The 21,532-nt window shown below is 41.8% G+C and overlaps 1 protein-coding gene across 1 annotated transcript; it reads right to left on the bottom strand.

The window, feature by feature from the left end:
• Positions 1-537: 537 nt before the first annotated feature.
• Positions 538-21,469, bottom strand: LOC115652089 (OTU domain-containing protein 4-like). The gene is made up of 8 exons (XM_030563676.1): positions 21,381-21,469; positions 19,019-19,518; positions 18,005-18,088; positions 13,708-13,758; positions 9,212-9,258; positions 2,405-2,477; positions 1,672-1,753; positions 538-677 (listed from the first exon to the last, which is right to left on the bottom strand). The coding sequence occupies exons 2-8, from the start codon at positions 19,181-19,183 to the stop codon at positions 538-540; spliced, it is 642 nt and encodes a 213-aa protein (XP_030419536.1). The 5' UTR covers positions 19,184-19,518; positions 21,381-21,469.
• Between the last annotated feature and the right edge of the window lie 63 nt (positions 21,470-21,532).

Here is a 21,532-nt window from a genome sequence, read left to right as displayed (position 1 = left end):
GGAGTAATTTGTCTGTAGTCTATGGATATACTCACTATTTACACACATTTAAACAAGATCAGAATTTGACCTTCTTTCTGTAGTAACTTCCAGCAGCTTCCTCCAATGATTTTCAGCATGAGGAGAATCCAACAGAGCCAGCCCCGATACCTCATTACATTCCCTCCCTCATGTATGGAGCTGGAACACTGTCAAATTCCCCATAGAGCGGTTTCTGCAGTTTGACAGGAAGAGGGGGCATGTAGCAGTGATAGACCTTCCTCTACTACAGGTGATCCAAACCTGGAATGCAGGCAAAACCACCCTCTGACTGCAGAAGGCATCACAAAATCCTAGATAAGATCTAGTAAACAGTAGAAAATTTCATACTTTCACGAGCATTACAATTCACCCTCAACCTTTTTCCTCCCTCTGGAAAGTAAACTATTTTTAAAATGACACACAGTATTTTGCTCCTTGCCAGGAGCTCTACTGACAGACTATCTAATCACTGTGAATTGCTCAACCATAATTTAATAATTAATTTTAAAATATCCCTTACTTGCAGTTGTCGTCTTCTGAATCTGAATCAGACACTTCACTGCTACCATTATTTTCCTCTGTCACACCTAGTTCCACTAGGATTTTATTCACATCAGTACATAACACTTTTTCATACAGCAATTCATAAAGAAGAGCTGGGGGGAAAATCAGTTAGGATTTAATGACTGCAAATGAGATTTTACTCAACATTTGAGAGGTTATTTCAAATAGTGTCAAGAAAGCTTTTTGAAATGTTAGGTGAAGAAAAATGGAGTTACAGTTTACAGATTATAAACACCAGATTTTTACAAGAGCAGAGCCCTTGAAGTTCCCACTGACTTCAACTGTGGAGGCTCAGCACTACTAAAAACTAAACCCTCAGTTCTTTAGGGTAGTGACTTTAACCCCCATCGTGCAATTGGATGGGCATGCACACTGTGCTCAATTGAAGAATCAAGCCTATATCTGTAGAGTGCCTGGCACAATGGACCCTCATACCTGACAGAGGTCTTTGGGCACTACCGCAATACTAATAAAAAATAAAAATCCAGTAAAAAAAGACAAAAAAGTTTATTTTACTTAGGACCTAATCCTTCAATTCTCATTCATGCTCATTAACACATCTGACTTCAGGGGAAATTCAGACATGCAAGAACTCCAAGATTAACATTGTGCTCTAAACAATAAGAGAAAATTTGTTAGATATAAAACTGGCACTGTGACCAAGTGATAATGCAATTACTGTGAATTAGGAGGTTGAAGTCTCAATGATAGACTATCCAGGGCCAATAAAGAGGAACTAAGCTATCCTTTTCTATTTCTTTTGCATTTAGCTTTACAAGTGATAAATACTGTGCTCTCTTTTTCCTTTACTATACACAATCTATTTCATCATGCCTCAAAAGAGGACAAGATCATAATCCAAATCTCTGGTCAGGATGATGCAGCCTTTGTTGACTCTAGTTCTACATGAGTTGAAAACCACATCACTACAATGGTAGGTTTAGGTACAACTATACTTTAAGCAAAGGAAAAAGAGCTCTAGATGAAGATTTGTTAATAGTTCAAAACAAATACCAATCACTTTTTTGGGCCTTTGGCGAAACCATATACTTTACTGCAAAACTTTCCAACCAAAATAGTACTTACATTGGCACAAAGCAGCTCTTTCTATATACTCTATAGGATAAACAATATCATAGTGATTTCCATTTGAAAAACACAGTAGTACCTAGAGAAGAGGAGAGAAAGGATATTTTAAAAAAATGATTTGTCGTGATCATTTTATAAAGTTAACAGCATCTTTTTTTTAATGCAATTCTATGTGCCCACATACTGTGCTGCAAAATTTTCAGGGCTTCATAATCACTAGGGAGAAAAAAGATACTACAATTTTCTGTGGATATTCACTAGATCTAGTCAAATAGAAAAATTCTACTAATACAGAAAAATGTATGTAAGAGGTTTGATTTGTAGCAGATAATTTGATGTTATAAACATGTACAATACTAAGGAATTTAAGACTCCTTTTTAAATAAACCAACTACATATTAGTACCTAATAATAGCTACTAAATATAACATACAACATATTACGAGTTATTTCTGTAGACATAAGTTATTATTTCACTCTATTGTTCCATTAAATGTCCAAAACTAGCCACGCTGTTTTATGAATTTTATTGTTGTTTCATTTTTTCATTAAAACGAAAAGACTGGTGTGACATTCTCAAACTGTAACAAGTTCTAGCCTATTAAAAATATATATTACTTGTGTACTGAGTAATGAGAATTGTGATTACCTATTTGCTTTAAGAACATTTTAATTGATAATTGCACCTTACATTGGTCATAAAAATATTTTTGTTCTGGTTTTGTTTTACCTTGTCAGGAAAGCCATTTTCAGTTACACGTGAAGGAGAAGCATTTGGTTCCTGATATATTATAAAATCCTTCCTAGAAAAAACAAGAATTCAAGTGAAAATTCAAGGACTATCTAAGCATTAAAAAAAGACCCCTTAAAAAAAAATAGTGAGTAACATTAGTATAAGCAGAACTAGTAAAAAAAAAAAATGGGCTTATTTGCCACAGAAAATTATGATTTTCTCAGCAGAAATTCAAATACCAAAATATTCTGGAACTCCAGGTGCAGCACCTCATGGGAGCTGTAGTTTGGTTGTCTCATGCTCTTATTTTCCTCTATAGGCCAAGCTCTCCGGTTAGACTACATCTCTTATGGTGCACTTTGGTCCTTCCCACCCCAGAGAAGGAAAGCAGTGCATCATGGGGATCCTAGGCCCTGGCACATCTTGGGGAAAGCCACGTCATAGAGGACAATGGGGTCATGAAGCAACTGAACTATGACTTCCATGCAGTACCACAGAAGTATTTCTAAGTCAAAATATGTCAGTTTTCAGGTTAACACACCACATACACCACGGAAACTAGGCACTAAAGAAAAAACAAAACAAAAACAAAAACAACCTCAATTTTCTGCCCAAAAACAGATTCAGAGAATTTCGACCAGCCCAAAGTACAAGTGAACCTTGCAGATGAACACAATACTACTCCTCTAAAGAATTAACATGATATATAAAATCCATTATATACAGTTAACATAGAATTTCTCTGTATGAAACCAGTAAAAGTTAAACTTGAAAACATCAGACCATAAAATTCAGTGTTATAAATATCAAAGCATTAACAATTTGGACAAATGCATAAGGTAGTTTAAGTCAGGATGTTTCTCCCTTTCTCTCCCAAGTAACTATTCAAAATTCTCATAGAACTTCTCCCTCCACTAGTTTACAATGGTGAAAGTACTATAGTCAAGAAGTAAAATAACAGTGTATAGCGCCTCTTAATTTTGTTTCACTTCTTATCAAATGGCTAATGAAATATGGTAACCAGTTGCAACTCATTTGTTGCTTTGCATGCAAATATTAATAATATATTAACGGGCATGGAGACTAGGCTGCTTCCTTTTTCCTATAACAGAGCTGAAGCACATTGGTGAGGCAGTATGAGGAAGCTTGGACTATCCCTGCCACACTGAACTGTTGTGCAGTTAGCGGATTTCCATCTCCAAAGCTGTCAACCCCAGCATGCTGCATGAGCACTGAGATTCATCTTTTACAGAGGTATGTGTTGCCCAGTAGATGTTGCACAAACACAGGGATGGGTTTTTCAAGCAGAAATAACTTGTCCATATCACACTTAAAAGGATTCAACACAAACACACAAACAGCCTATGCCATATTATAACTTCGCATATTCCAAATCTGCATTTTAAAAAAAGTTTTTTCTTTTATTACATTAAAAAGTAGCACATAAAATGTCATATGTGATACAAACTAACAATAACTGGAAAATTCACAGTTAAAACCCACATGCTATCTTATTTGCCTTTTCTATTCCACAAGAGCATGAGTGAAAGAGAATATCAATCTTCACTTTTCATTTCCAAGTTATCTCTGTCATCATAATCTTAACTTTATTTAATCACTACCTTTGTATTTATTCTTTGGATAAAATTCCCACCTATTTTAATTCTTTGTTCAGTAATCACTATTGTTTTTCAATCTTCGTCTCCTAATCTAATCAGAAACACTAATAAATTCTGCAAGATTAAGTCAGTGTTCATAGGTAAATTTTTAGAGATAGAAAAATATTCTAAACACAAATCTAGAAGAAACAGTTTGGAAAGGAAAAATGTATTCTAAGGCCTTGGCTACACTGGAGAGTTGCAGCGCTGGTGGTGGCTTTACAACACTGCAACTTACTCACCGTCCACACTTGCAAGGCACATACAGCGCTGTATCTCCCTGGATACAGCGCTGGCTGTACTCCTCCTCTGCCTGGGGAATAACGACTGCAGCGCTGGTGATGCAGCACTGCTCCACCAGTGTGGCCACCAAAAGCGCTGTTATTGGCCTCCAGAGGTATTCGGAGGTATCCCAGAATGCCTGCTCAACCACTCTGCTCATCAGTTCAAACTCTACTGCCCTGGCCTCAGGTGACCCGCCCTTTAAATGCCCCGGGAATTTTAAAAATCCCCTTCCTGTTTGCTCAGCCAGGTGTGGAGTGCAATCAGTGAATCTTTCCAGGTGACCATGCCTCCACACACCAAACGAGCCCCAGCATGGAGCAATGGCGACTTGCTGGACCTCATCAGTGTTTAGGGGGAGGAAGCTGTGCAGTCCCAGCTGTGCTCCAGCTGTAGGAATTACGATACCTATGGGCAGATCTCAAAGTAAGGGGCCATGACCAGGATGTGGTGCAGTGCAGGATTAAAGTGAAGGAGCTGCGGAGTGCCTATTGCAAAGCCCGTGAGGGAAACCGCCGCTCTGGTGCTGCCCCCACGACCTGCCGTTTTTACAAAGAGCTGGACGCGATACTTGGGGGCGACCCTACTGCCAGTCCGAGGACCACGATGGACACTTCAGACCGGAGGGGGGTAAGGTGGAGGTGGAGGAGGAGGGAGGAGAGGAGGAAACCGAGTGAGGGTACTGGGGTGGGGGGAGACACCCCAGAGTCCCAGGAGGCATGCACCCAGGAGCTCTTCTCAAGCCAGGAGGAAGGCAGCCAGTCACAGCAGCCGGTACTTAGTGAAGGATAAGCAGAGAAGCAGGTTCCCAGTAAGCGGCTTTTCTTTTCAGGATGGAAATGTTTTGGGAGAAGAGGGAGGGTTAGGGCTGCATGCATAGATGTGGAATAGCCCATTGATGTGGTCTATCACGTCGCGGTAATCGGCCTCGGTAATCTCTTCAAAAGTTTCAGCCAGAGCGTGGGCAATGCACTTCCGCAAGTTTATAGGGAGAGCCACTGTGGTCCTTGTCCCAGTCAGGCTAACGCATCTGTGCTGCGAAGGGTGGGGGGACCATTGCTGCACACAAGCAAGCTGCATAGGAGCCAGGGCGGAATCCGCATTGCTGTAGAAGACCCTCCAGCTCTTCCCAGGTGACCCGCAGCAGCGAGATATCTTCCAGGATTAACTCCTGTGGAAAATGTTGGGAGAGTGTTCACTGTAGGTGCTCCCTGCAGCAGTTTGCTTTCCCCAATGCACAGAAACCCCTGCACAGCCCTGAAGCAATCAGTCCCCCTTACTCACCATTTCAGGGCTCCTGTGGGTTATGTGCGCTCTCTTTGGTATGGGAAAATTACGCTGAAGTGAAGACTGTAAACTCCTTCACTGTCTGGGAATAACTGTCTGAGATATAAACAATGCTGCCTCTGTTAACTGTTGCCTTTTTTTCCTTTCCACAAGCGACCTTGAGTTCTCAGCTGCCCATGTTAACAGCAGCTCAAAGACTGCAAAACCTGTGGAGGAAGCTGCAAAAAAGCACAGACGACCTGCTGCAAACAGTTATGGATCACTCTGCCAAAGAGAATAAAAGACTGCAGGACTGGAGGGAAAGGGAAAGCAGGATCCACCAGAGAAACGCAGTGGCCAGGAAGAAAAGCACAACGCAGCTGATAAGCATCCTGGCGTGCCAAGCGGACTCTATCCAGGTGCTCGTAGCCATGCAGGCAGAGCACTACCACACCACCCCCACCCGTCCCAAAGCTCTTTCCCTTGAGCCCCAATGTCAGCTCCAAACCCCCTTCTCCAGCATCCAGGTTCTTACCTCCGCCAGCTGCCTCCAACACCTGTATGTTCACCAACCAGCCCTGAGAACTACGACCCTTACCCTCTGCACTCAACTCCCATCACCATGCAGTATAGGCATCCTGAAGTGCAGCAGTCATCGCACAGCACTCCAGACAGGACATATTCAAACCTGTGACTGTACAGTTCCCCACCCCACCCCCCTTCCCTTTTAGGTTCCCAAAATGTTGTGTGTCTGTCAAAAAAGTTATTTTCTTTTCAATAAATGAATTCTTGGCTTTGAAAACAGCCTTTATTAATGCAGAAAGTCAAAGATACCTTAGCCCAGGAAAGAAACAGGCACTGCAAATCAGCTTAGGAAAAAACAGATTCCTACTAACATTGTAACCACTGCACTTCACTCCCGTGCAAGGCACCAAACATTACTGTTGGTTTTCAGTCTCAAATTCCTCCCTCAAGGCATCCCTGATCCTTGAAGCCCTGTGCTGGGCCTCTCTAGTAGCGCTGCTTTCTGGCTGTGCAAATTCAGCCTCCAGGCGTTGAACCTCAGAGGTCCATGCCTGACTGAATGTTTCACCCTTCCCTTCACAAATATTATGGAGAGTACAGCATGCGGATATAACCACAGGGATGCTGCTTTCCCCCCAAGTCTAGCTTCCCATACAGAGATGGCCAGCGCCCTTTTAAATGGCCAAAAGCACACTCCACAGTCATTCGGCACCAGCTCAGCCTGTAGTTGAACCAGTCCTTGCTCCTGTCAAGCTTCCCTGTAGACGGCTGCATGAGCCAAGGCATTAAGGGGTAAGTGGGGTCTCCAAAGATCACAATGGGCATTTCGACATCCCCTACTGTGATCTTCCGGTCTGGGAAAAAAGTCCCTGCCTGCAGCTTCCTGAACAGGCCAGTGTTCCGAAAGATGCGAGCATCATGCACCTTTCCAGGCCAGCCTGTGTTAATGTCAATGAAACGCCCATGGTGATCCACAAGCGCCTGGAGAACCATAGAGAAATACCCCTTCCGATTAATGTACTCGGATGCTAGGTGGAGTGGTGCCAGAATAGGAATATGCGTCCCATCTATCGCCCCTCCACAGTTAGGGAAACCCATTTGTGCAAAGCCATCCACAATGTCCTGCACATTCCCCAGAGTCACGGTTCTTCTTAGCAGGATGCGATTAATGGCCCTACAAACTTGCATCAAAACTACTCCAACAGTTGACTTTCCCACTCCAAACTGGTTTCTGACTGATCGGCAACTGTCTGGAGTTGCCAGATTCCAGATTGCAATAGCCACCCGCTTCTCCACCATCAGGGCAGCTCTCAATCACGTGTCCTTGCACCGCAGGGTGGGGGCGAGCTCAGCACACAGTCCCATGAAAGTGGCTTTTCGCATCCGAAAGTTCTGCAGCCACTGCTCGTCATCCCAGACTTCCATGATGATGTGATCCCACCACTCAGTGCTTGTTTCCAGAGCCCAAAAGCGGCGTTCTACAGCGCTGAGCATTTCCATGAAAGCCACAAGCAATGTCATGTTGTATGCGTCAGGCGACTCGCAATCATCATCGGACTCCTCATCACTTTGGAGCTTAAGGAATAGCTCAACTGCCAAACGTGATGTGCTGGCGACACTCGTCAGCAAAGCCCACAGCAGTTCGGGCTCCACTTCCCACAGAAATCGCGCTGCACAGAAACCGTTGGGAGAGTCACAATGGCACCAAACGTGGACGGAAAAACAGAAACTGCTGGGATGCAAAGCGATGCATCACGGGGCGTTGGGACAGGAAGCAGAATGACCCGCACCCTTCCGTCCTCTTCCCACAACCCCAGGCGCCAAAATGGGACGTGCTCCGTGGGATAGCTGCCCATAATGCACCACTCCCTACAGCGCTGCAAATGCTGCACATGTGGCCACACTGCAGCGCTGGTAGCTGTCAGTGTGGCCACACTGCAGCGCTGTCCCTGTACAGCTCTACAAAGACAGCTGTAACTCCCAGCGCTGCAGACCTCCAAGTGTAGCCAAGACCTAAATCTCCTTGAGTGTTAAGTTATTCTGTCTTTCAGGGGAGCCATCTTTTTTCAGGAGATCTAGAAAAAGTTACCAGACACCAGCCAACAAAAGACCAGTAACAAGGGATGCAGTGCAGCACAAACTGGTCTGGCCTTCCATTTTTTTCTTCACTAGTGCCAGGCAAGAGTAGCCGATCATCCCTCCCTATGCTTGGAAATTTATATCTCCTCTTGCTTCCATTTCTTGTCTCAGAAAGTGGGAAGGGAAACATGATTTTTCCTCCCACCTCCTCCAGAAAGAGGTGGTTTTGGTTTCCCCTCTAAACATGCCAGTGCCTCTGCTGCTGCCCCTTTCCCAGTAGGGGTGCGAAACTGAAAAGATTCTTTCATTTTTCACTCTGCACGGAAATACAAGCACCACACTCCTCCCACCACTTGTTAATGAGATGAGGAGGTTCCCTTATATGTTTCTGTCTTGGTGTTTGATTACCACTTGGGGTCCTGGATGCAAATATATCCTGCCTTCAAAGCAATTCATCTATTTTTATTTCACCACCAGACTTCCCCCTCCAGCTATGAGGGCTGGTAAGTGCTTCTGCCTAGAGACGCAAGTCCAGATTTAGCCCTAGTGCAAGCAAATGAAATGACTGACTTAAATGGAGTTGCACCTGTCTACACTAGGGCTAAATCTGGTCCATAACTAGCCAGCAAAAAGTAATGAAGCAACAAGACCACCACCAGCCTGTCCTTAGAGATTATATATGACCACTTCAATCATCTTTCATCTCCAGAGCTCATGGCTCTAAAACTGAGTCTCACTGACAGCCTAAAATGCGAACTGCATAGATAAGACACAAAGTAACATGCAACTTAATGCACCTAAAGCTCACCTAAGTACTTTGAAATATTTCATTGACAGTTTGGTTTTTCAACATGAATATTCCATTATTTTAAGAGCTAATATTTCAATTACTGTTTAAATTAGCCAAATACTTCATATAAGCACCTGATTAATTGAAATAGGTTACATTTTTCCCATTATATGACTCATTAAATAGTATTCAAATTTTGCTTACTTGTACATAAGAGAAAGGGCACTTATTTCCACTTGTCCAACCCACTCCTGTATTGAAAAAGTAAAACAAAGAAATTCTTTCAAGTAAACTGAAGTTTTATTGCACATTTGGATAAACCAAAAGAAAAAAAATCACTACCATGAGATAATACGTAACACTCTAAGCCTGGATTTCAGCCAAAGGTTTTAATTTGTGTAGTCACACTCATTTTGGAATATGGAACAGCAAAATCACAGATTTTGTAACTTTGGATAGCCATAGAAGCAGTTTTTTTAAAGTTATTCTCTACACAAATTTAGAGAATGAATGTTCATCATGCATAAGAGAATGTAATCTGGCATCAAAATGTAATAAAAATAAATTTGTAAAGATACGTCAACCTAGGCAAGCAGTGGGTAGAATTTTGAAAACTGACTAAAATAAGTCTATTAGATGCTTTTGAAATTTTTACCCAATACTTTTAAAACTGTCCTTGCAGTCTTTTAAATTAAAATAAGAGAAACAGGCCTAAATAAGCACCCATTCTGAGAGGTGTCATACCATTATTTCTATTTCTAAATACAATGGGGAACGAAGATATTATGGCCCAGATAGTGCAAAACATTTGCCTTTTATCCTGAAAGATCTTTGTTTCCTAACCAATTATTACTGCCACTGAGAGGTGGGAAAGAGGACAGACGACTTATTGTATGTATCATAGCCAATTATTGCCCACTTGTATTGCTGCATACATTCACCTGTAAGTATCACAGTGAGATAAGAATCTGCTGTCTTCCATCCTTGCCCCTTAAGTTAATCAGCAAGAAGAAAGAGTACAAGATTTAATAGGGCTTTGGAGCTGAGCCCGGAGCTGGCGCAGCTCCGGAGCAGTGGAGCTACAAGGTTTTGCCTGGAGCTGGAGCTGGAGCGGAGCCGGAGCACAGCTCCAAAGCCTGGCATGATTATTACCCTAAAGATAAGAAAATCATGTCCATCAGTGTTTAACTAGTAGGTTTCATTTCACTTTTCCCTGCTATGCCTTTTTTCTTTTTTTTAATAGATGTTTTAAATTCAGTATCACATGAATAGCTTAAAAAGCATAATGTAATAGGAAATCAAATAACGTCCCTTTATAAAATTTGTTCCTATCTAGTGTAACTGCAGATTCTGGGCGATTTTACCACAGCCACACGGGATGTAAAGAGGATTAAATTGTACTCTTCATCTAAAAACCATTTGTCCATCCAGTCTGGTATCTTGTTTGCAAGCACCAAGATACTTCAGAAGAAAGTATTAAATCACCCATACTGGATAATTACACAATATTGCTGCCTATGTATGCAGGGAAGAGTCTTCCTTACTCGGTAGTTAGGACACAATCCACGTCCCATTAAAATCAATGAAAAGACTAACATGGACTTCAGTGAGTGTTGGATCAGGCATTTAGAGGCCCACTCTCCTCCAGTACAATAGTTGACATCCCTAGTAAAATGTGTTCCTATCTAGTGTAACTGCAGCTTGTGGGTGATATTATCACAGCCACACAGGACATAAAGAGGATTAAATTGTACTCTCCACCTACAATCCCCTCTACAGCATCCCTGGACCTTGGGTCCATGTGCAAGAGGGACAGTAGATTCTGTGCAGCCATTACTTCCCTGCCACCAAATAACTGGAGAGGGGGCACATTTTGACTTCAGTAAGTTACCAACTGCCACAATTCCCCACTAAATGCAAGAGGAAAGCAGAGAAGCAGTTCTGACACTCCAATATTTTCCAGTGAGAAACTCTATCAAAGACTTTTAGAAAGTTCAAATTAATTCTAATGGCTCTCTTTAATCCACCCTTGACTATTCCTTCAACAAATCTGAACAGATTGCCAAGATTCTCCTTTAGAGAAGTAATATCAGAGCAACCTGGCACTCAGAACCTACATTTTAAATTCTGTTCTTTAATGTAATTATTAGGAAAGGTACTGGAATGAGTGTCCTGGAATTCAAGGTCTTCTGTTTAATCAAATTCCAAGTAAGACACAGAAAACAAACACAAGCTTCTTCACAATGACTGGTGGAGTGCCTTAATGCTTAACCCGAGGGACCATTTCAGAGATAACCATGTAGTTCAGGTTTCCCTGCTGAGTCACTCCCTTGGCTTATCTGCAGAGATTGCTACCAAAAACAATAATCATTGTTCTGGTGGTGTTATTTTTATGTGTATACCTATCCACTAGTATCTAGAATGAGACTAACATCTGCTTCTCAAAGATCAAATAGCTGACAGATGGTAAAGAGCTGTGGTCAATACTAACATAGCCAGATTCAAACCACTAACATAATATGCAATTAACTTAATATACTTTCAAAGTTCATTAAAGAATACATATTAATTAACTAGCTAGTACACTTTCAGAGTTGTGCTGTGCGGATGCACGTCATTTTAATGCACACAGACTAACAAGGCACAATAAACTCCTACTGTAGACAAGCCCTAAGAAGTGAAAGTTGCTGTATTCATTGCCATCCTAATGCATTGTCCAATAACTCTCTCACATGACATGCGACTGGACCTTTAGCTTTTCCTTCTTCAGTTTTTTGTTTTTTTTTTTAAGTTTAATTTCATACTAAACCAAATCAACTGAAATTCATTTAGGTCTGAGAGCTGAAAAGGTATGTGGGCAGAGTTGGCACCAGGGTTTGTTGCAGGACAACAGACTGCAACCAGCCGTCACCTACAGCCCCCAACTAAAACCTCTCCAGCGCATCATCAAGGATCTACACCCTATCCTGAAAGACGATCCCTTACTCTCTCAGACCTTGGGAGACAGGCTAATCCTCACTTACAGACAGTCCCCCAACCTGAAGCAAATACTCACCAGCAGCCACACACAACAAAAACACTAACCCAGGAACCAAACCCTGCAACAAACCCCAGTGCCAATTCTGTCCGCATATCTATACAAGGGACACCATCATAAGACCTAACAACATCAGCCACACACCATTATGGGCTCGTTCACTTGCACATCTACCAATGTGATATATGCCATCATGTGCCAGCAATGTCCCTCTGCATGTACACTGGCCAAACTAGACAGTTTCTACGCAAAAGAATAAACGGACACAAACCTAACATTAGGAATTATAATATTCAAAAACTAGTAGGAGAACACTTCAACCTCCCTCACTCAATAACAAAACTTAAAAGTGGAAATTTTTCAACAAAAAAAAACTTCAAAAACAGACTAACATGAAACTGCAGAACTGAAATTAATTTGCAAACTGGATACCATCAAATTAGGCCTGAAAAAAGACTGGGAGTGGATGGGTCATTACAAAAACTAATTTCCCCCATACTAACTGCCCCCTACTATTACTCACACCTTCTTGCTAACTGCTTGAAATGGGCCACCCTCATTACCACTATAAAAGTGATTTTTCCTCCCTCGGTATTCTACTGTTAATTCAATTGTCTCATTAGACTGACTCCCACTTGGTAAGGCAACTCCCATCTTTTCAAGTACTATGTATATATACACCTGCTACTGTATTTTCCACTCCATGTATCTCATGAAGTGGGTTCTAGCCTATGAAAGCTTATGCTCAAATAAATTTGTTAGTCTCTAAGGTGCCACAAGGACTCCTCATTGTTTTTGTTGGTACAGACTAACATAGCTGCCGCTCCGAAATCTAGTAATGTAGTCACTGCACTCTCTCTTTTTATTTTGTTTTCCTATACTCTGAAGAGTTAATCATCATATTTTCAAAAAACAAATCTCCTCACCTCTGTTAGCACCTTAGATAACAAACACAGAATTTCCATTTAGGTTCTTAATTTACCACTTGTACTTCCTTAAGCTTGTATAAAGAAAACTGGTCAGTTTCATTTTTTGATGCTTGTCCACTAGCACAAGGCAGCAAGGTTTGGGTTTTAAAAGAATATTTAAAATCAAAACAAAAGAAAACAACACAACTGTTTTGGTTCATTTATTAAAAAATATGTTTCCCTTTCAGGGTAACACAGCAATTGTACTGTAGGTAAATTAATATTCCATGGAACAGCAGTCTCTCAATCCATAGGTTTCACACACAATCAAGAGAGATACAGTCATGTGGGAAGCAGAGGCCTAGCACCTGTGATAACACTGCTGGTGGTGGTGACAGAGACCATGACAGAAGAAAAACGGAAAATGCAGCCAGAGACTGAAATAAAAACTGCTTAAGAAACCATGGTCCTCTTCTTCCATACACTGTTGTCACACCACACAAAAAGAAAAACAAATACAGAAGTGAGCATCTAGCCACATATAATTTTATGATCTTTCAAACTGTCATTTCTGAAAGAGAATTTTTTTCAAATAAATTCAAATTCCAAAACAGTGTATGTATATATCAAATGTGTCTGTACACACGTTCTATATATCCATATATAGTGCACTGAGATATCGTATGTTAATGTCAGTCAACCAAAATAAATAGATATCATATTCTATAAAGCAAGTTTAATTAAGCAATACATACCTGTGGGTTTTCTAAACATTTTAAATACTCTTCAAATGGCCCCTCTATAAACTGTAAAAATATGACAGCAAATGGTTTATTAGATTATTAATTACCATAATACCTAGGAGCCCTAGCCATGGACCAGGACCCCACTATGCTAGAACAAAAAAATGGTCCCTACCCCAAAGGCCTTACAGACTAAGCATAAGACAAGAAGCAACAGATGGATACTGAAAAACAGATGTAGGAGTACAAAGAAACAATGAGACAATATTGGTCAGCAGGATAGGTAGAGGTCTCAGCACACCAAATTCTAACTCTTCTTTGTCAAGATACTTAACAAGAACAATGAGGAAGATCCATGAATGTCTGCAAGGAGCACCTCCCAAGCACATGGAGCAGCATGGGAGAAAGCATAAAGGCATTTGTTTGAAAATTTAACAAATGGGCAATGGAACCTTTGTTTTTAAGTGTTACTGCTGGGGACCTTTACACATCAATAACAGCATGAACAGAGTGTACTTTTTCCTGCACTGACCTATCATAATAAGTTGTTAAATATTTCTCAAATGTAAACAAACTCTAAATGCCACTGGCACCACCTTTGATTACAATAATCAAATGCTACTATAGGATGCAAAATCATCCTCCATGATTTTTTTTGGAGATTTGCAATTACAGAATTTACATCCACAGATATGTCATTCCTTATAAAAACTATAAATTGCTTGTAAGAATTAGACTGTAGACCCCTTACTGGGGAAGTTTGTTTCTTACATGTTTGAAAAACTCCATGTAACATGATCATACCACATAATAAAATTTAAAAAAAGTCACTTAAAAATCTATTAATATTAATGACCTTATTAATTAAATCTTAGTCTTAGCCATGGTAAAAATCTAATACAGTCAAACCTCGCAATAATGTGCCCCATGATAACGCAAATTCAGATATAACTTGATCATAAGGTAGCTCCCCTTTAAAGCTGCAATACTGTTTGCGTTTTGCCAGACTACTTTTTTTACAACATTTATAAATAAACCACATTCTTCCGGTCTTATAGGATAAAGTGACTCCTGGCCATTGCAGGCCCATTGCACTTAGTTCTCGGGTTGTACATGTGTATGGTGTTTGCCTATGAACTTGTTATTAATTTCCTATATTTTTTAAAATATTTTACTATTACAGATATGCCAGTTTGCAAACGCAAGTCGTTTTCTGCTCAAGAGAAATTGTATGCCCTGGATCCACTAAAGAAGGGCAAACACCAAACTCAGCTTGCTAGAGATCTAAGAATTAGCAAGTCCTCTCTGCAAGGGTGGACAAAAAGAAGAAAAGGTCTGTAGCCTACCCTGCATTCTTGAAGCGGAAACTGGTTTACAGCATAAAAAGGTCAAGTCTGCTAATGACGAAAGCCTAGATTCAGCCTTGTACAATGGTTTGTCCAGGCTCGCTCAGGAAGAGTTCCCATTTCTGGCCCTATTCTGAAAACTCAAGCAGAGAAATTTGATTGCCTTATCAATGGAAATGAATCCAAATTTAAGGCGAGTAACGGCTGGCTGGACAGATTCAAGAAACGGCACACTATAAGCCAAGTTCTTCTGTCTGAGGAAATCCGCTCAGCTGATAAAGAGGCTGCCGATTCCCACCCAACTGAGCTTAAAAAGTTGCTGGAGGAAGGATGCTATACAGCTGATCAAGTTTACAACTGCGACGAGCCTGGTTTATGCTTTAAAATGTTATCCAATCGCACCCAGGACTGATAGTCACAAATGAGAAGACTTTAAGCAGAGGAAGGACCGAGTCACTCTTCTGTTTTGCGTCAACAAGTCTGGCAGCCACAAAGTCAGACCTCTGATGATCGAAAAAGCAAGGTCTCCCAGATGTTTTCATCATGTTAATATGAAGACCCTTCCCTTTGAATACATCAACTGCAAGAATGCATGGATGAATAGCTGCATATTTAAAGACTGGTTCCTTAACACTTTCGTACCAGCCGTTCAGGCTCATTTGCGAAAACTCAGGCAAGAGGAAAAAGCTCTCCTCCTGCTGGATTGTCCTGTCCACCGCTCAGTGGAAAAACCTGTCAGTAGAGACGGCAAGATTAAAGTCTCTTATCTCTCGAAGAACCCTACGTCAGAAATCCAGCCACTGAACCAAGGCATCATATCGGTATTTAAGCAAAACTATCATTGCAAAATGATCTGCTACCATCAGCTTGATAACAACTCCTCCGTCGACACATCACTGGTGTCACTCAACTTGAAAGAAGTCTCTCACCTCGGCAGGAAAGCCTGGGATGCTATCTCTGCACGTCACATTGAACAATGCTGGATAAAGGGTCTTGGACCAGATTTTCCGTCATCTACACACGATGACGGTAACGATGACAAGCCTGAATTTACAAGAGTCACTGAAGACATCGTACATTTAGCCTAAGAAGCACTCAGAATATGAGCACAGTCATCGTGATAGCCTCAACTGGTTTTCAGCAGATATTTGCCCCATATATGAACACATCTCAGATGACGAAATTGTTGCAAATGACAGCGGGAAGAATGAAGCTGCTCCACCACAGATTGAAACCAGTGGCGCTAATGACGACGGCAGCGGCACCTCAACTCTCCCACCAAGACTGTCTGAGGCAGTAAAGCACCTAGAAGCCGGTTTGAGGTGGCTGGAAACTCAAGACGTGGACAGCGCCAAAATCCTCCAACTCAGCAGCATTCTTGACTTTGCTAAAAGCCAACAGTCCATGGCAAACATGCAGACCACACTAGATAGCCTTTTTAAGAAGTGATGAAATTTAAAATTATGGAGTCATGCAACCAGATTGACTTTGCACTCTGCGCAATGATTAGTATAGTCGAATTTACATGTTTCTTTCATGTACATGTAATTAAATTACTACTTTTGTATTTAAAACACGCTGGGATAAGTACTTTTTTTGGGGGGGGAGTTGTTTAAACACAAGACAAACTGACCAGCTTGAAATGGTAAATTTTCGTAACCCCGCTATAAAGCAACACCACATTTGTCAATCAAATTTTTGGACCCCAATTATCGCGTTATAGTGGGGTTTCACTGTACTCATCAAAATGTGAGAATTTACTCACATAATTATATTATGACTGCTATAAAGTAAGTGGTAACACTCTTCAGCAATCTATTAATAGTCTGGAGCAATACCAGAGGAAACCTACAGCTCAACAGCATTTTATTTTAGTATGCTTAATACACATTTTTTAAAAGGATGGAAGGGCACATTCCAAGAAAGGTAGATCTTCCAATAAGCTCAAGGAGTCTTGTTATTAGATGTAAAGAAATGTATAATGAATGGTGTTAGAAAAGTAGATTTATATATACACACGTTACAGGAAAACGTAAAAGCAAATTTTTCTGCTTTCTGTATATGTTTTGTTGGCACAGCTCTCAAATCTGCTAAAAAAACTTCAAAGGTTGCAAAAAAAAATTCATAAAGATGGTTTCTGTCTTATCTTCCACAAATTCTTGGTCTGTGTAGATAAGGAGGCAAAGCAAACCAGACAAATGTGTGATTTACTAGCCAGGTGTGAATCTCCCTAGTAAGACAGACTAGGGAGGATGGATACTGACTGGAGAAAAATAGCCAAATAGCAACTCCAAGGCCACAAGAAACAGATATGTAAGAACAATACAGCTATTTTAAGAAATAATGGAACACATTAAAGCACTGAAAAGATGGTTGAATTAAGTAAGGAGGAGGGTAGCACAGATATTTAAGAAGATGCCAATTAGAGTTCTAGCAGAATAAGTAATCATGTATTAGAAGGATTTGGGGTGAGTTATGATATATGTATAACAATATACTTAGAATAGAATATTCAAAGATACAGCAGCTTTAATAATTTGTGCCTGAATGATGTTATAAAATATATAGGATGTGTATATAACAAAGGGGGTGGGAGGACAGTAAATGCAGAACATTCACTAGATCCAACCTGATGATAGAAAACCTGCTGGCACCCCAATATTGGATAACTGATCATTACTCTATTCTGCTCTGTTTTATTTATGCTTTATGCTTCATGCTTCATTAAGATGGTGGTATACTGCCCTAAAATTTTCTTACTAGTCAATCTTAGTAATTGGTGTGGACTGTGCTTTCCATCCAACATAGTTAACAAGCAGCAGTTATTCCTTTTTAGGGTCACTTGCTTTAAACTCCTACCTAGGTAGAATCTAGTTATTAGAAACCTTGCTACAAAACAGCAAGGCAGAGCTAGGAAATAAAGAGAAAGAAAATACTTAGGAAGAAACACAGCATTTACTTACCGCTTCAAATTTTTCTCTGTTTTTCCGAATATAATTTATACAGGCATTCCTAACATCAATATGCCGAGACTGTGAGTACAACACCTACAGAAGAGGGGTGGGGGGGAGAGGAAGAGAGAAGCTGTGGTGTGTTAAGACTCTTGATAGAAGTTAATGATTGGATGATGTAATGAATATAGGCTAAATGTAAGCTTGGAATGAATAAATTTGGATGAATATTTATTTCAGAACTAACAACTGTACCAAAATTAAATTGGCTACTTATTGAAAATTAAATGACAAAAAATTTACAGTAAATTTAGAAAATATTTAATATGAAATGAATATTTCATGACAGAACTGACAGCATAGTAGCTGTCCATCAGACTTTGTTTCCCCTTTTTCCTGTATCATCACCTTAAAAGAAAACTCCCACTATCAGAATACCTTTAAACAAAGAAGTAGAGTCCAAATTTTAGTTTAGTGGAAGAAAAATTGTGAGTAATATATCAACACTCAAAATGAGCAGGAAACCTGGGTCAGAATCTGAAGCACTAGTCCTCTCACTGCTATTCGTATTTAAGACACTTTTTTCAAAATGCTGTTTCACTGAAGTGAGGGGGAAGCATGACATAATAATAAGATCATCTTACTCCAAAACTTCAGCAAACTCATTCACACAATCTAAAGCAGGGAAGGTCTTTAAAGTGCTTTCCTGGATGGTTTTTATTCTAGGTGGCTAATCCCAGTTAGCACTAATTTTACACTAAAAATGCACTGCTGGGACGGAGGGAGGTGTTTCAAAACTTCAACCTAAATTCCTTACGTGGAATAGGAGGATTATGCACACATACCAATATTCGAATTCCTCCCTCTCTGAGATGTGGTGCTTTCCCATGCCAAAACTAGTGTTCCTTTAATCCCCACTCACCCGTTTTTCACCCTCATCATTAACACCACTAATGCGATCCATTTCCTCCAGATATCGCCATCGTTAGCGTGCTTCTTAATTACTTAAATTAAATAACTACTTACCTGCTCGGCCACAGCCCTGAAAAGACAGGATCCATCCTTAGCAACCCGCTTTCTATATAAACCCTGAGATCGCAAGTAACTGTCCAAAGAAGAGTCCCCAGGAGCCTCCACGCCGCTGCTGGGATGACTCTGATCCCCGCCATCTGGCTTGCAAGCAGCCTCCATATTTACTGCTTAATACTGCGGAGAATCCTAGCCCCACATGGCAAGACTGCCCCACGGGTAGGTAAACGAAACCGCCGCAGCCGGTGGAAATGAAGAGCGCTTCCCTCCGCAGCAAACGGGGCAGCAGCAGGAACAGCAGCTGGCCTTATGTTGTCAAACTGCATGTGGGACTCACAGGCAGATTTTTACTGCATAATCTGGATTGTTAGCTCCTTAAAGAGATTCGCCTCCCTAGACGGCCCGACAACTGCTCCTGGAAAGTAACTCGAGGGGTCCAGATCCGACCCCTTCTTCCGGGCGATGATTACTGCTGGCTCCTCTTGTACACACCCAAGCTGCAAGGCGGAAAACAAAAGAGAAAGGACATGTGCTGCTACTACCACTGCCAAGAAATGGTAACCAACAGTTTGATTTCACTTTCAAACCGCTGCCAGAGATGTTACTGGGAGTTCTAGTTCTAGAGAAGCAGGAAGTACAAGCACACGGGTTGAGGAGAGGAAACCCTCCGAGCCAGAAAGGCTCCTGTAGGAAGGGAGAGAGAAGGAACGTACTTAGTATGAGCAGGTCAGCACAGCAAACGTGCAGGGACAGCATACAATCCCCCTTTCCGATGCAAAACGTTTACAAGAGTAAGCGAACTAGATTTTCATATCAAACACCTACCGCCCTCTTTCTAAATACTTAACAGTTTAGGAGTCTAGTTTCAGTATCTGGTCTAGCAATCTGCCTTAGTGCACTTGAGGTTTCGATTCTTTTTGTTACTCCTCCCACATTTGTGCTGTCTATAGCTCGAGGAAAAGAGGGCAGGCACGTATCTTGTAGCACAGAGATTTTTTCCTTGCCTAGTTCCTGCCTTGTTTTTTTTTTTTTTTTTTTACAGCAAAACGCTGTTGGGACTTCTATGGACATGATTATCAGTTCAATCAAAAATGCAATATGCGTCTCTGGCGTTGTCATACAAGTTGGGTACAGTTCCTCAGCTAAACTCCCTTACAATTAAATGGCTTCAATTTCATATGGCATTTCATAAGTCTTTATTAAAAAAAAAAAAGACCAGAAGCAAGACAACTAGAAAGGTCAATTTTCTTTTCACTTCTATAACGAGTATAGGGTAGCATAATTGAAAAGTAAGTATTATACCAGTTAACCTGCAATGTCAACAATTAGTGGTATTCCAAACAGTGCAAAACCGTCAATCCTCTACTAAAAGGGTATGTTGCATTTTTTGCTATATTGTACTCTTTCATTTCAACTGGCTTGAGGCCTGGCAAATTACAATAACAACCCATAAAGTTCCTTGGGAGTGCCTCCAATTTTATTTGGCATTCTTCAGAACCAGTGTCTTACCTTTCTTCCTTTTTTTCCCCCCCATTCCCCTCAAGTCTTTTCACTGACATTCAAGCTTTGCCTTAACGAAAGGCAAATCCCAGCCAGCATATCATCATATTACTGGTACAGAGACCAATAAAAACATTTGAGAACACTGGGAGGAAGAGGAAGGGGGGTAGGGCGGTCCAAGAAACAGAATCAGCTCTGGAGTCACAAGCGTGGCAAGGTATTTACTATTTCAGTAGGAATAAGCAGACCCACAACAGCCAGACCACCCAAGTTTCAGTTTCACTAAGACTTGCTCATTTTGTCTTTTAGTTTAATCCATCGAACTAGGCCCTAAAACCAATAAACCCTGTCTGCTGCGGCCCGGTCTCCCTACAACAGGAGGCCTCCGAACAGAATTAACGTAACGCTGGAGTCCCCAAGTCCTCACACACGTACAATGCAGACACAGCGGCGCGAGAACACAACACTGAAACACTGTGACACCCCGAAAGAGACACGCGACTACACTCTGCTTTATTGGTCAGAGAGGCCACCGGGTCCCTGCCGGGCCTGGGCCGCCCGAGAGCGGCGCCCGGCTCTGTCTGCAGCGATCGCTGAGGTTGAAGCAGTGCAACTAGCGCGGCTGCACGCTGTGGCGAGGGCCGGGTGTGCGAGGCCTGGGGCACACACGGAGCGCCGGAGACGCGGCGGCCGGGCTACTGGGCCCGGCGGCTGGTGCCGTGTGTGTCACTGCGGGGCCCTAGCCTCACTCAGCAGCAGCAGGACCCGCCTGCGGGCGGAGGGGGGAGCGGCCCCAGCTGCCGGGCGAGGCGCTGGCTCCAGCCCCCTGAATTGCCCCTGCGCAGTGACTGGCACTTACCGAGGGAGAGGCGGGCGCAGCAGGCTCGGACTCTCCCTTCCTCCTCCCCTCGCGAGGGCCCCTGGCTAGCGGCGGCGCAGCCACTTCAGTCTCCCGCGTCGCCTTCCTATGATGCTGCGGGCACCCCCATCGCCTGCTGTTGGTTTGTTCCA

This window comes from Gopherus evgoodei, chromosome 5 (assembly GCF_007399415.2).
Source record: "Gopherus evgoodei ecotype Sinaloan lineage chromosome 5, rGopEvg1_v1.p, whole genome shotgun sequence".
Classification (NCBI taxonomy): Eukaryota; Metazoa; Chordata; order Testudines; family Testudinidae; genus Gopherus; species Gopherus evgoodei.
This window is presented reverse-complemented; position numbering and strand designations above follow the sequence as displayed.

What these genes read in the sequence shown, in the direction of transcription:
- LOC115652089 (XM_030563676.1), bottom strand. Translation starts at nt 19,183, where the DNA reads ATGGAGGCTGCTTGCAAGCCAGATGGCGGGGATCAGAGTCATCCCAGC. An exon ending in GCCCTTTCTCTTATGTACAA is followed by an intron (nt 2,478 to 9,211) that starts GTAAGCAAAATT and finishes TGTTTTTTCTAG; the next exon opens with GAAGGATTTTATAATATATC. An exon ending in AAAATGGCTTTCCTGACAAG is followed by an intron (nt 1,754 to 2,404) that starts GTAAAACAAAAC and finishes CCTCTTCTCTAG; the next exon opens with GTACTACTGTGTTTTTCAAA.